This window comes from Elephantulus edwardii, unplaced genomic scaffold (assembly GCF_000299155.1).
Source record: "Elephantulus edwardii isolate Elephantulus edwardi_28Jun2011 unplaced genomic scaffold, EleEdw1.0 scaffold00086, whole genome shotgun sequence".
NCBI classification, from domain to species: Eukaryota; Metazoa; Chordata; class Mammalia; order Macroscelidea; family Macroscelididae; genus Elephantulus; species Elephantulus edwardii.
The window spans coordinates 9,198,849-9,212,743 of record NW_006399836.1 but is presented as its reverse complement, the minus strand read 5'-3'; the positions used below and the strand labels follow the sequence as shown (position 1 = coordinate 9,212,743).

Sequence of the window (13,895 nt, the reverse complement as noted above, 5' to 3'; positions counted from 1 at the left end):
CTGAGATCAGGGGCATTTTGAGTTGTGGCTAGGAATCCTCTACATTTCTTTCATCTCAAGGGACCCAAGGAAAAGCAAGGGAGCTTCTCTCTGCTTGCTGCTAGGGGCCTCTGTCTGCCCTGCTTCCTGGTCAACCATCAGTGGGGATGGGTCTTGCTGTTGGTGCCATCGAGCTGTGTAAGCTTGGTAGTGACCCTGTGAGCCCCTGGCCTGAACCTTGCCCTATCTGGTTCTGTCCTCACGACCTCTGATATGCTGAAGTCCTTGCTTACATGATGAGACCTTGCTGAAGTGGCCCTGCTCACAGGGCAGCCCAGTGACTTCACACAGTGTAGGGAGAACAACACTCATGAATCATTGAAGGAGCTGCGGAGAGGAGGTCATTTGGCGCCCCCTGGTGGCTGCTCTTGCCTTAACATGCCTAAAAAGTGGGCCTCTAGCCCAGCAGGATAAAAGGTGTGTTCCTGGGGGGCTGCGCCTTTGGTAATCTATCTACCCCACCGGAATCTGCTCAGGGCTCTTCATCCCTTCAGCAGCTGTTGGGGTCAAGGAACTGAGTACATTATAAGGCTTGGGCTCAAATTCTGAGGGTCCCCAACCCCATTTTCTAATGTGAGATTTTTTTTTAAAAAAGTGTGTGTGTGTGTGTGCTGTCAAATCGGATCTGACTTGTGTAGGAAGAGATTGCCCTTCCTTTTCCAGCAGAGCATCTGGTGGATTTGAACCACGTATCTCTGGGATTGCAGTGAAGCTTCTTGGCACTAAGACACAAGAGCTCCCTAATGTGAGATTCGTGTGTGTGCGTGTGTGTGTGTGTGTGTGTGTGTGTACCGTCAAATCAGATCTGACTGGTATGGGAGGAGATTGTTCCTCCTTCAGCAGAGCATCTGGTGGATTTGAACCTCACACCTCCAGGATTGTAGTGCAGCTTCTTGCCACTAGGCCACCAGAACTCGCCTAATGTGAGATTCTTAATATGAGAAAAAGCAAAGGGGAGGAGGACATGATGATCCTCACACTCTGATCCTGAGGCCACCCTGCCCCCCACGCACACACCCCCACCTGCCCCCACTCACTTGTCGGTATCATTGGAAATCTTGCCCTTAATTGTCAGGGTGGTCCCCGACTTCATGTCCATGTTCTTGACTTCAAATTCTTCCTACACAGAGAAGTGTTCATTAGACCACACCCCAGCAACGCCCCCGCCGTGCCCTGCACTGTTCCCCGGGGACATCCACTGAGGCACCGTGTTCCATCCACAGCCATCCTGTGACCGCCACACCCCCCACTGGGGTCTGATGAGTGCTTTGGCACCTCTGGGAGCTTTCCAGAGCCCCTCTCTCTTGCTCCCTGGCCCCAGTTCAGTTGGCAAAGCTGCTGGATTTAGAGGCTCAGGGCCCAGTGCCTCAGTTTACCCATCTGAGGGGCACTGTGCCTTCATCACTGAAGCACATTTGGGTAAAGCTGTGTGAAGCCTCCTGCTTCTTTCAAGTAGCCTAAGAGGTCGGCCTCTGTCCACTCCTGCAAGGGACAACATAGCCACTACCACCCCAAGTCCAGCTCATCCCAAAAGTGCCTGGATATTGTCTTATGTCTGCTGGGGATAAAACTGCCCAGTGACAGAGCAAAGGGGACCTGAGATTGGAGACCTGACCCCCCAGTTCCTCTGATCGGCCTTCAAAATCAGAGGATTACAATGCTCACTCGGCCCCTTTCTAACAAAGTACTTTCCCTCTCGGATGGAGGCAAGGCTTGTCCAGCGTGGGTAATGTACCTCTGTGAAGGGACTGTAACAACCCCACTGCCACACAGCCCCCACCGATGGGCCCTCGTCCTCCTGTGCACAGGCACACACATGCACGAACACACGCCTGCACACACGCACGGGGACACACACACACACACACACACACACACACACACACGTGCACGTGCCTAACACCACACACCATGCAGGAAGCATGGATTTTCCAGTCTGCCTCCCTTCCCCAGGGAGTGGGAGAGCTGAGGGGACAAGGAGGAGCACCCCCACTCTATCACACAGCACCTTGAACCTCCCATAGGCAAACATGTTGAAGCACCCCAAGATAGGCAAGGCAGCAGGGTAGGGAGATGAGAAAGGCTGGAGCCAGGGGTGCCATTGGTCTATCTAGACCTGTTGGAGGTCCCTAAGTAGCACTGCACTCCATTACAAACCTAATGGTTATGGGTTCAAACCCACTCAGAGGCACCTAGGAAGAAAGGCCTGGCAAAGATGACAGCCAAGAAGGCCTTTGGAGCAGCTGCACTCTGTAACACATGGGGTCAGAAAGCTCCACGGTAACAGGATTTGGAAATGCCACAATATTCAGGTTCATGATCCTGTCCTCCCCAGATGGGGAGACTGAGGCCCAGAGAGGGGCCGAGAGGCCAACTGGGGTTGGAGGCAGTTCGCAGAGCCCAGGACCTGGGAGTTGGCAAGCGGGCAGTCCATCTTCAGCTCTAGTACTGTTTGAGTGGCCTGGTGTCAGTCAGCCTTTTCCTTTTCTGGTCTGATTTCTCCCTTCAGTGAGATCAGAGTTTGAATGAAGTGGTCCCTGGAGATGTGGGAGGGGCGTGCAGTGGGGGAGGTCTCACCAGTCTCCCTGGGAGGTGCACAGAACCCTCTCTAGGTCTACACCCCATCTAATCCTCCTGTGAGCCCCATACTCAGATGCCAGAGACTGAGGCTCAGAGGGGGGCAATGATTTGTCCAAAGTCACACAGCAAGCTAGGACGGAGTCATGACTGCAGTCCAAGTGCAAGATCTTCACAAAGGATCTGCTCCACGCCCCGCATTTGTCGACTGTGACCTGGGCCAATGTGTTCTCTGGGGCTCAGTTTCTTCATCTTTATGATGGTGCGGTTGAGCAGACCCCCCCCATGGGATTTCCTAGGCGTCAGAGGGACAGAGTTTCTCTCCCACCGAGTGCCTGGCAGGTTTGAAATTTGGGTAAGCCACTTAAGCACGGCCCCACGATGACACCTTCACAGAGATTAGCAATTATTATTGTGCCATGCTCTGGCCAGAACCGGCCAAGATTGGGGGGACCTGGATGCTGAAGGGCTGGGGAGGCTGCCCAATTTCCTGGCTCTCTAGTTGGGGAAACTGAGGTTCCCACCCCCGGTGCTGGGGCCCCAGCTACTTCACCGGCATGGCGACACTCTGCAAACAGCTTGCAGCTCAGACTCCTGGTCTCCTCAACAACGGCTGTGCTCAGGAACTCCCTCACAGGCCCCTTATATCCCAGCACATTTATCCCAAGGCTGTAAAGGAGGACTTTGGCCCTGGCCTCTGGGGTCAACAATCCACACCCAGAACAAACAGATGGAGGCTCTATTTCCACCCCAGCCCAGCCCAGAGGATCTGGCCCCACCCAGCCCAGCCCTGAGCCCTGCTCCAGCTCCATCTATCCCGAGAGCTGCTTTGCAAAGAATTTCTATGTCACAGACCTTCAATGATCCTTTGATTTGTTCCGGGGTTTCACCCACCTGGTGCCTACCAGGAAATCATCAAGCAGAACGTATGAAAAGCTACTGGAGGGGGAGAAGAAAATGATAAAGGGTGGGGTAACAGGACCTAAGGACTTGACTCTTTGTTGTTCTTATTAATTAGGATGTCCACTCATTAGCTCTGGTGGATCAGTGATAAGGAGCTGCACTGCCAACCTGAAGGCAGACAGTTCAAACCCACCAGCTCCAACATGTGATAGGGAATCTCTTCTCAGCTTTTTACTGCCTCTGAAAACCCACTGGAGGGTCAGCTATGGGTTGGTTCTGACTGAAGGTCACACAACAACACGATGCTAGAAAACTTTTTTTGAGATTTTAATGAAAGTTTATCAAGAACCTGGGTTTCCAATCATTCATTGTTGCACATTTTCCTCTCTGTCCACCCTCCCCCAGTTCACTTTTTTCTTTGGGAAAAAAAGTTCTTTCATTGTTATACAGTCCCCACCACCACCACCACTTTACTATGCAGCTCTTATTCTGGACTCTTGTCACACCAATAATATCTAATCATATTATATCATATCATATCTTGATATAATCATATATAATATATATGATATGATACTATATATCTTGATATAATAATATGTAATCATATCAAGAGCCTTTTATACGGCTCTTGCCCTCATCAGTTTCAATGCTGTGTAGATTATTTATCCCCTTTTTGCTTAGTTTCCACCCAGCCCCCATGTCAGTCCTGTTTTATAACAGTGGCATTATGCAGTATTTGTCTTTTTGTGACATTTGTCTTTTTGTGACTGAGATATTTCACTCAGTATAATGTCCTCCAGGGTCACCCATTTCATGAGTTCCTTGTTTTTCAAAGCAGCGTAGTATTCCATTGTGTGAATATACCACAGCTTCTCTATCCATTCATTTGTTGATGGGAATTTGGGTTGTTTCCAACTCTTTGCTATTGTGAGCAAACCCACAATAAACAGTGGTGTGCATATATCTTCTTGGGAGGCAGTTACTTCTTTAGGGTATATTCCCAGTAGTGGAATTGCTGGGTCCAATGGTATTTCTGTTTGCAACTTTTTGAGAAAGCGCCACACCGCCTTCCACAGTGGTTACAATGCTGGAAAACTTTAAAGTCCACTACGGCTGAGTCAGCTCTGACTTTGACAATCTTCCATCAGGCTTCTGGAGGAATCTGTCTTGTCTTCATTCTAAGTAGTCACTGGTGGGTTCGAACTACCAAACTTTTGGTTTGCAGCCCAACACTTAGCTACCACACCACCAGGACTTCTTCATGGAAAATGAGAGATGGTAGACCTGAAGGAGTTCAGCCCCTGCTGCTCCCCCGGCAGAGGGAACTCAATCCTGCTGATGCGCATTCCTCCCCTGTGCACTTTTCTGCAAATTGCATACATTGTAGACATTCCTTCATCTACAAAACTTTTCTGCTTCCCTCAGTAAACACTAAGACCAAGTCCATTGTCAAAGGGTTGATTCTGATTCTCTTGGACACCCCCCACAAAACACACACAGAGCAGAACTGCCCCACATGGGTTCCAAGGCAGGAAAGCTTTATGGAAGCCACTGGTGGGTTCAAACCATTGACCTTTATGGATTCAAAGCTGTGTGCTTTTAACCATGGTACTTCCTAGGCTCCCCAGAATACAGATCTTTTATTTTTTTATTGTGATTTTAACAAAAGTTTACTGAAAAGTTGGATTTTTATTCATTCATTGTTGCACATTTTCCTCCCCACCCCTCTTGGTTCACTTAAAAAAAAATCATTCATTGTTGCACAATTTCCCCTGTGCCCCAGTCCACTTGGCTATGCACCTCTTATTCTGGACTTTGTCATACAAATAATGCATGATCACATATTCCTTTTAAACAGTTCTTTCCTTCATCTGTTCCAATGCAGTGTTCATTATTTATCCCCTCTTTTTCTAGTTTTCCCCAAGCTCCCCATGTCAGTCTTGTTTTAGAACAGTGATAAATCTAAGATTTAAGCACAAATCCTTATTTTAAAGCTATACCTGGGAGGGGAAAATCATGGGGCCACAGAGTGTGTTAGGTAGACAAGGGGGTGGAGAAATTAGGAAATATCCCATGGTGACCTGAAAAAATGGGCTGATAGTGGGCATAGATCAATGGTGATTAATTTTATAAAACATAATGTATATGAATGATAGTATGAAACACAATGGAACAAAGGAATTTGTGAAGCACAGTGTACATGAATGGAACATAATGTACACAAATTTTGTATGCAGACTTGACTGTACTTAACAGTAATAACAACACAGGTGGGCCTGTGTTGTAGTATGTAAAAGAATTCTCAAGAGCTCAAGTAGCAGTAAATGAGGAGTGTTCCCACCCCCAAGATTACCCAGATGTTAAAAATTCAGGTCTGCACAGACAGAATCCAGTGTAGCCAGGAGACAGGCCTGAGGGCTGGAATTTGAGTAAGGTCCCCTCATATGCTCAATCAGTGAGAGTTCGTGCTCACGTGAGACCCCCTCTGCCCACCTCTATGCTCTGCCCACCTCTACATTCTGCCCAACTCTACGCTCCACCCACCGCTACTCAGTGACTTCAGATCAAGAACCTGTCATCACCTCAAGCATGAAAAATTCTACTACAGCAACATCACAAAAGAAACAGGCCACCTCACAAACTATACAAGTGCAAAGCAAGATGTCACTCCCCAAAAGTGACATGGTACCAATGGATTTCCTGAAGCCAGAAAGTCTGATGGAACTTTCTGACACAATGTAAAGGAACAATGATTGAATATTTTCAATGGGTAAAAAATAAACTTAGGACACTGCAAGCAAAAATCAGGAGGAGCTTAAAAAAAAATCCAAAACAATGCAGATAAAACAAATGAGGCATTAGAGACTCTGGAAAAACAAGAAACCACAACCCAAAATATGAGGTCCAATGTTTCAAGTGCTGTCAACATGATGGAGGGACATATGAATGCAGTTGAAGAGATGGAACACAGAACCAGTGAAATAGAAGATACAATTGTCACCACTGATCTGGAGCAAAAAGCAGAATCAAAAAAGAAGGAAATCTAAGAATAATGTAAGACACCATCAAGAGAAATAGCACGTGCATCACTGAAATCCCAGAACAGGTAGAAGCAAGTAAAGGCACCAAAAAAAGTTGTGGAAGAATTACTAGAAGAAAACTTCTCAGGCATAATGAAGAATGAGAGAATATAGTCAAGAAGCTGAGAAAACACCATATAGAATAGACCCCAAAAGAAAAACACCAAGGCATATCATAGTCAAATTTGCCAGAACCAAAGATAAGGAGAAAATTCTGAAAGCAGGGAGGGAGAAACAGAGAACCTACAAGACAGAGCAGATAAAATTAAGTGGCGATTTCTCAGCAGAAACCATATGAGCAGGAAGAGACATATATGGAATGACATATATGGAAAACTCAAAGAACACAACTGTCAACCTAGAATACAGTGAAATTGTCCATCAAATATAAAGGAGAGATCAAGATATTCCCAGAAAAACAGAACCTCAAGGAGTTTGTAAATACAAGACCAACGTTGCAGGAAACACTGAGAGATGCCCTTGTTACAGAAGTGCTATAGAAAGCAGGATGGATCAAAGTAACGACTAACAACACCAAAAAGAGCTCAACAAAATGATAGCAATAAAACCGTGCCTCTCAACAATCACACTGAATGTGAATGGTTTGAATGCAGCACTGAAGAGAAAAGAGTAAAAGATCGGATAAAAACCGAAAACCCATCAATATGCTGCCTACAAGAGACACACCTGAAAAGTGAAGATAAAGAAAGACTAAAAAAAAAAAAGGGTGGGGGGAAAATATACCAAGCAAATGGCAACCAGAAAAAAGTAGGAGTAGTGATATTAATCTGTGTTAAAATAAATTTCAATGCAAAAACCATCATAACGGACAAGGAAGGTCACTATATAATGCTTAAAGTGTCAATAGAACAAGAGGACATAACAATAATAAATATCTATACACCAAAGGAAAGAACTGAAAAACATAGAAAACAAACATTAACAAAACTGAAAAAGGAAATAGACAACACTACTATAGAAGTTGGAGACTTCAATACACTCCTCTCAAGAAAAGATAGAACTACCAGAAAACAAACTCAACAAAGATGCTCAAGAATTAAACCACACAATAAACCAACTTGGCCTCAGATCTTTATAGACTAATGTACCCAAAAAACCCCACAGTATACCTTCTTCTTCAGTGTACATGGAACGTTCTCCAGAACAGATCACATCTTGTAGGCAAGTATCAGCAAATTAAAAAATATAGAAATAATACTAAGCATTTACTCAGGCCACAATGCAACAAAATTAGAAATTAAAATAACAAGAGGATAAAGGAGAAAAATCTCCCATACGTTTGGAAGCTGAACAACATCTTGCTTAAACATGAATGGGTACTAGAAGAAATAAAAAATGAAATGAAAAAGGTTTTTGAGGGAGCAGGACGGGTGTCTGCGCAGTTCCTGCCCAGCTGCTCCCAGCGCAGCCCAGGTGGACCCAAGCAGAGCAGAGCAGAGTGGGCCCACAGGACCGAGCAGGCCCTGCCCAGTTGCTGTTGTGGCCCTGCCGCGTGAGTCCCGACGGTTGGCTGACATGCTGCACAGAGCAAGGATGCTATGGAAGATGAGTCACTGTCCAGCTTCCTGATGTGCTTCCACGTGGATGAAATGCCGTCGTGGTCCTCTACCGCTGCTGATGGCAACACGGAGGGTCTCTGATACTGTTCATCTTTACTGGAGATGAACCACCTTTCTCCCTTAGAGTGGCTGGTGGACTTGAACTGCTGACCATTGGGTTAGCAGCATGATGCATTGTCCCAGAGTCCACAGCTGGAAGTCTTTCAGGACGCCCACTGCCACATGTCTCTCTGGGCTGCTGACAGCTCCAATGATGGACCTTTTCGTTTCCAGCTGAGTGCTTGACCGCTGTGCCACCAGGCCCCTCCTGGATGCTCTCCCCGGGCTTCGCCACTGTCCCAGCATCTCCCACTACTGCACCATTTCTGACTGCTCTTCTCTGCCCGTCACCCCCTCCAACCAGACAGAGGTTTATGTGTTCCAGGCTCCAGGTGGATGCCCGGCCTGGACCCACTTGGTCTGAGATGAGACATTGTCACAGCCTTCCCTGGGGGTAGAGGGGGCCAAGGGGAGCAGGTGTGTCCTAACCTCATTGCTTCTGAGTGGTGCCTCACAGGACATTAGGCACAGACACTCATGCAGGGGACAGACATGACCACAGTCAGGGAGCCAAAGTGGGACGTGGGACGTAGGACTGACATCCATGTGGAGGCCCTGCCCTGTGTACCATGGCCAGCTCCCCTCACTAGCATGTCAATTGAGATGCAAACGGGGATGACCAGGAGATTCTTTGTTCCCCAAGAGGCCTGCCCATGGAGGCTATGTCCACAGCAACTGGGGGGACAGGCAGACATAGAGCTGTGTTTTCCTGGGCTGCTTGGACCCAGAAGCCATCCAGGAAGAAGCAGTCCAGGAAGTGGTGGGAGAAATTCCCTCATGGAGAACACCTTGGGGCAGCCTGGGCCACCAGCTGCTGTCTGCAAGCACCTGAGGCCTCCAGTGACAGGACCCAGAATAGCATCCTGCCAGAGGGGAGCTGAGTCAGGCACCACTCCTGAGTCCTGGGGGCTGTGGCAGCTCCCAGGGGACCTGGTGACATAGTGTATAAGTGCACAGCAGCCTGGAGCCCATGAGCTGTGAGAGAAACCCAGTGGTGGTGGTGGTGGGGAATTAAAAGAAAGAAATCCAGTGGGCAAGTCCACTCTCCCACAAGCCTGTAGTGAGTTGGAGTAGCCTGGGCAGTGGGGGGTTCAGTGCCAGGCCACAGTCTAGCCTAGTTCATGGTGTACCTCTTCCCTGGGAGTCAGTGCTCAGAGGTCTGGGACACCACACGCTGGCCTCCTGCCTCCTGCGGTCAACCCCTCTTGTGTCTCATCTAGAGTTGCTGCAATGCTTTTCTACCAAGGATGTCTTAATTTTACAAGAAACGGTGAGCTCTGATTTCAACTGAATTCCCTGTTGGTAATTTGGCCCTGTGCCCAGTGGACACTGGCCCTCCAGGTCTCCCACTATCCCTGTCCTTGGGTCAGCCCTGTGCTGCCTGGACACTGGCCCTCTGGGTACCCCTTTATCCCTGTCCTCAGGTCAGCCCTGTGCCAGTGGACATCACCCCTTGGGGTATCCCACTATTCCTGTCCTCAGGTCAGCACCAAACTGCTGTCATCCAGCCCCTTCCAATCTGCGCTACCTCAAAGTCCCATTTCATCCTGCAGTGTGGCATGTGGGGTGCGTGGCCTGGAAAACTCCCTTTAGAAACAAAGATCTATTCTAAACTTCCCCATCCACATGCTGCCTGGAGCTCTGTAAGACTGTGCCCACAGTGTCTAGAGACCTCACTGCTGCCATCCCAAGAAGCCCTTGGATTAGATGCTTACATGCTGGACTGCTAACCAAAGAGTCAGTGGTTCAAGTCCATCAGGTACTCCTTGGGATAAAGAGGCTCATGGCCATGGATGCCTGCTGAAGATCTCTGTGAGTCCAACTCTGCTGGGCAGTGGGCCTGGCTAGCTTCCCATATGTCTTCAGAGAAGGTCACAGAATTGAAGACCACTCCTCGTGTGTTTGTTATTTCAGCATCAGGTTCTGTTTAAAAATGAAATTTCTGTCTCTCACACAGTTACACAAGCACAGAGTTTTACAGAAAACTTGGACTCAAACCTCCTCTGCCAGCCCCTACCTCACCCTGTTCCACCTGGATTCCTACACAGAGCAAAGGATACCTTTTACTGTGAAGTAATCTGTCCTTCTTACAACATCTAACCATGAGAGGATTTCTTTCTGTTGAACCTCAAATAGCTATGGTTTGGCTGCATTATTGTAACACCAAAACTATAGCTTGGATCAGGTGTACCTGTGTCTTCAAGGCAACATCCTTACTCTTTAGGACATAAAAGACATCCTTCATGGCAGGACTTCATGTGGGGTGGAAAAAGTTTCTTGAAACAAATGACAATGAAAACATCACTTACCAAAACCTCTGGGAAGCAGCCAAAGCAATAATCAGAGGTCAATTTATAGCAATTAGCAAACATATCAAAAGGCAGGAAAAAAAGATAATTGACTCTCTAACTCTACATATCCAACAAATTGAAAAAGAACAGCAAGAAAACCCAACACCCTCTAAAAAACCTGAAATTATAAAAATTAGAAACAAAAAAATAGAAAACAGAAAAACAATTGAAGCCATCAACAAAAGTAGGAGTTAGTTCTTTGAAAAAGTAAATAAAATCAACAAACCACTTGCACAATTAACAAAGGAAAAGACACAAATAATCTGAATAAGAGATGAAATGGGCACTGTCACAACAGAACCAACTAACATAAAAAGGCTAACATTGAAATATTATAAAAAATTATACTCAAACAATATGAAAACCTAGAGGAAATGGACAAATAGAAATTCGCAACCTACCTAAACTGACACCAACCAAAATTGAACACCTGAACAGACCCATTACAAATGAAGAAATTGAAAAAGTAATAAAACAACTACCAGCCAAAAAAGTCCTAGATCAGATGGTTTTACAAATGAATTTTATCAAACATTCAGAGAAGATCTATCACCAATTCTACATAAACTATTTCAGAAAATAGAAAAAGATGGAATTCTCCCAGACTTATTCTATGAAGCAAACATATCCTTGATACTAAAGCCAGGTAAAGACACCACCAAAATAGAAAACTATAGGCCAATATCTCTCATGAACATTGATGCAAAAATCCTGAATGAAATGTTGGCCAATAGAATCCCACAATACATCAAAAAAATAATTCACCATGACCAAGTGGGATTCATAAGAAGTATGAAAGTATGGTTCAACATAAGAAAAACAATCAATGTAATTTATTACATTAACAAAGCAAAGAACAAGAACCCCACGACCCAATCAATCGATGCAGAAAAGGTCTTTGACAAAATTAAACAAACTTTCCTGATTAAAACAATCAACAAAATAGGATTAGAAGGGAATTTCTTCAACATAGTAAAAAGTATATATGCAAACCTGAGAGCCAACATTGTTCTCAATGGAGAGAGATTAAAGGCATTCCTCTTGAGAACAAGAACTAGGCAAGGATGCCCACTATCACCTCTCCTATTCAATATTGTATTGGAAGTCTTAGCAATAGCAGTAAGGCAAGAGAAGGAAATAAGAGGTATCCAAATTGGAAAAGAGGAGCTAAAACTATCTCTCTATGTAGATGATATGATAGTATACTTAGAAAACCCCAAAGACTCAGCAAGCAAACTACTGGACATAGTTGACCAGCAAAGTGGCAGGATACAAGATCAACAAAAATCAATTGGATTTATCTACAGTGACAAAAAGAATACAGAAGTGGAGCTAAGAAAAATAGTAACCTTCATAATATCTAATCACAAGATTAAATACCTGGGAGTAAATCTAACCAGAAGCACAAAGGATCTACCTATTCAAAGAAAATCACAAAACATTACTACAAGAAACAAAAAAGATACCTGGAGAAGTGGAAGAATATCTCTTGCTCATGGATGAAAGACTATATTGTGAAAAAGACAATACTGTCAAAGGCAATTTACACGTTCAATACAATCCCAATACAAATACCAATTCCATTCTTCAATGAGATGGAAGAGGCAATCTCCAATTTAATTTGGAATGGAAAGAGGCCCCAAATAAGTTAAGTACTCCTTATTAAGAGAAACAAGGTAGGAGGCATCTCATTCCCTGATTTCAAATCCTACTACATTGTTGTGGTGGTCAAGACAGTGTGGTCCTGGTACAATGACAGACACACAGATCAATGGATTGAATTGAGAATCCAGAAATCAGCCCATCTACCTATGGTCAACTGATTTTGACAAGGAGATGAAATCAGTTAAGTGGGGAAACGACAGCCTTTTTAACAAATGGTGCTGGCAAAATTGGAAAACTATCCATAGAAAACTCAAGCAAGATCTCCACCTCACTCCATACACAAAAACCAGCTCAAAGTGGATCATGGACCTAGGACTAAAACCAAGGACTATAAACTTCATTCAAGTAAAGCTTGGAAGAACTCTAGAAGTCCTAATCCACAACATAAACAGTCTTCCAAGCATTCTGAAAAGTCTACAACCAGTAGAGGATAAAATAGATGAATGGGACCTTCTAAGAATCAAATCCTTATGCATATTGAAAAATTTCTCTAATAGGGTAAAAAGAAAAGCCACAGACTGGGAAAAAGGGCCGAACTCGTTCAGCATTTCTTTTTTCTTTTTTAAAGAATGTGTACTTTATTTTAAGTTATATTAGTAAAAATAAAATGATTCATGGAAAAACTTAAAAAACACACATTTAAAAAGCTTAATTTTTTTTAAAGTTACCATGCATCAGGCATTGCTTCAGAAGCTTTGCCATTGCTATTGTCTTTGTCAAGTTGTTTCCAAGTCATGGTGATCCCATATTTGCAGAGAAGTTTTCCATAGTAATTTCTAAATTAGATCACCAGGACGATCTGCCAAAACGCTCAAGATATTTGTGAACTAGTGGCCTTTCAGCTAGAAGTCAAGCAATTAAAAATTTATGTCAACCAGGGACCCCTTCCAGTAATTTTAAGTCTTATTGTAAGAGCTGGAGGAATGAAAGTATTTTCATTGTTACTATTATCCTCAAAATAATGATTTCTATTCTTATTGCCCTCAACAGTTCCACAACCTACCAATTCTATAACCTTTTTGGAAAAGAATGTAGTTATTCTGACTTATGGTTTGATTGGGGTTTTTTTTGTCTTTACTTTTTTAAATTTTATTTTATTAATTTTAATGAACACTTTCAGAGATTTTAGATTTTTCATTCATTCATTGTTGCACTTTTTTCTTTACCTCTCCTCCCCCCAGTAGTTCACTCCTCTCTTTGAAAAGCAAAAGATAAACTTCTTCGTTGGTATACAATTCCCCCAACCTCGACCCTACCCACCCCCAGCCCCAAATGCACTCCACTACATTCAGCATTTCTTAAGCTCAAGGAACTGAAGAACAGATTCAAACCTTGAGTTGCTATAATCAAGGATACTTTAGGCAGAATTAAACGATCCAGGAAATATTAAAAGAAGATGGAAAGAATATACTGAGTCACTGTATCGAAAGGAATTGGCAGACACAGAAGAATTTAATGAAATAACATATGAGCAATGAAGGGAAAAGTACAAGCTGCTTTGAAAGAAACAGCAAAAAATAAGGCCCCCGGAATAGATGGTATACCAATTGATGTATTTCAGCTAACAGATGCTCCCCTGGATGTGTTCACCAAGTTGT

The 13,895-nt window shown here is 44.5% G+C and overlaps 1 protein-coding gene and 1 pseudogene across 1 annotated transcript in view; one reads left to right on the top strand and one right to left on the bottom strand.

Annotated features, from left to right (window-relative positions):
- Nucleotides 1–1,147, bottom strand: part of LGALS2 (lectin, galactoside-binding, soluble, 2) — a 3,846-nt gene extending 2,699 nt beyond the window's left edge. The window contains exon 1 of the mRNA XM_006890219.1: nt 1,077–1,147. Coding sequence (XP_006890281.1) covers nt 1,077–1,138 — 62 coding nt within the window. The 5' untranslated portion in view covers nt 1,139–1,147. The remainder of the gene's footprint in view (nt 1–1,076) is intronic.
- A 2,026-nt stretch (nt 1,148–3,173) lies between these two features.
- The window catches only part of LOC102861887, a 36,154-nt pseudogene continuing 25,432 nt past the window's right edge, over nt 3,174–13,895 (top strand).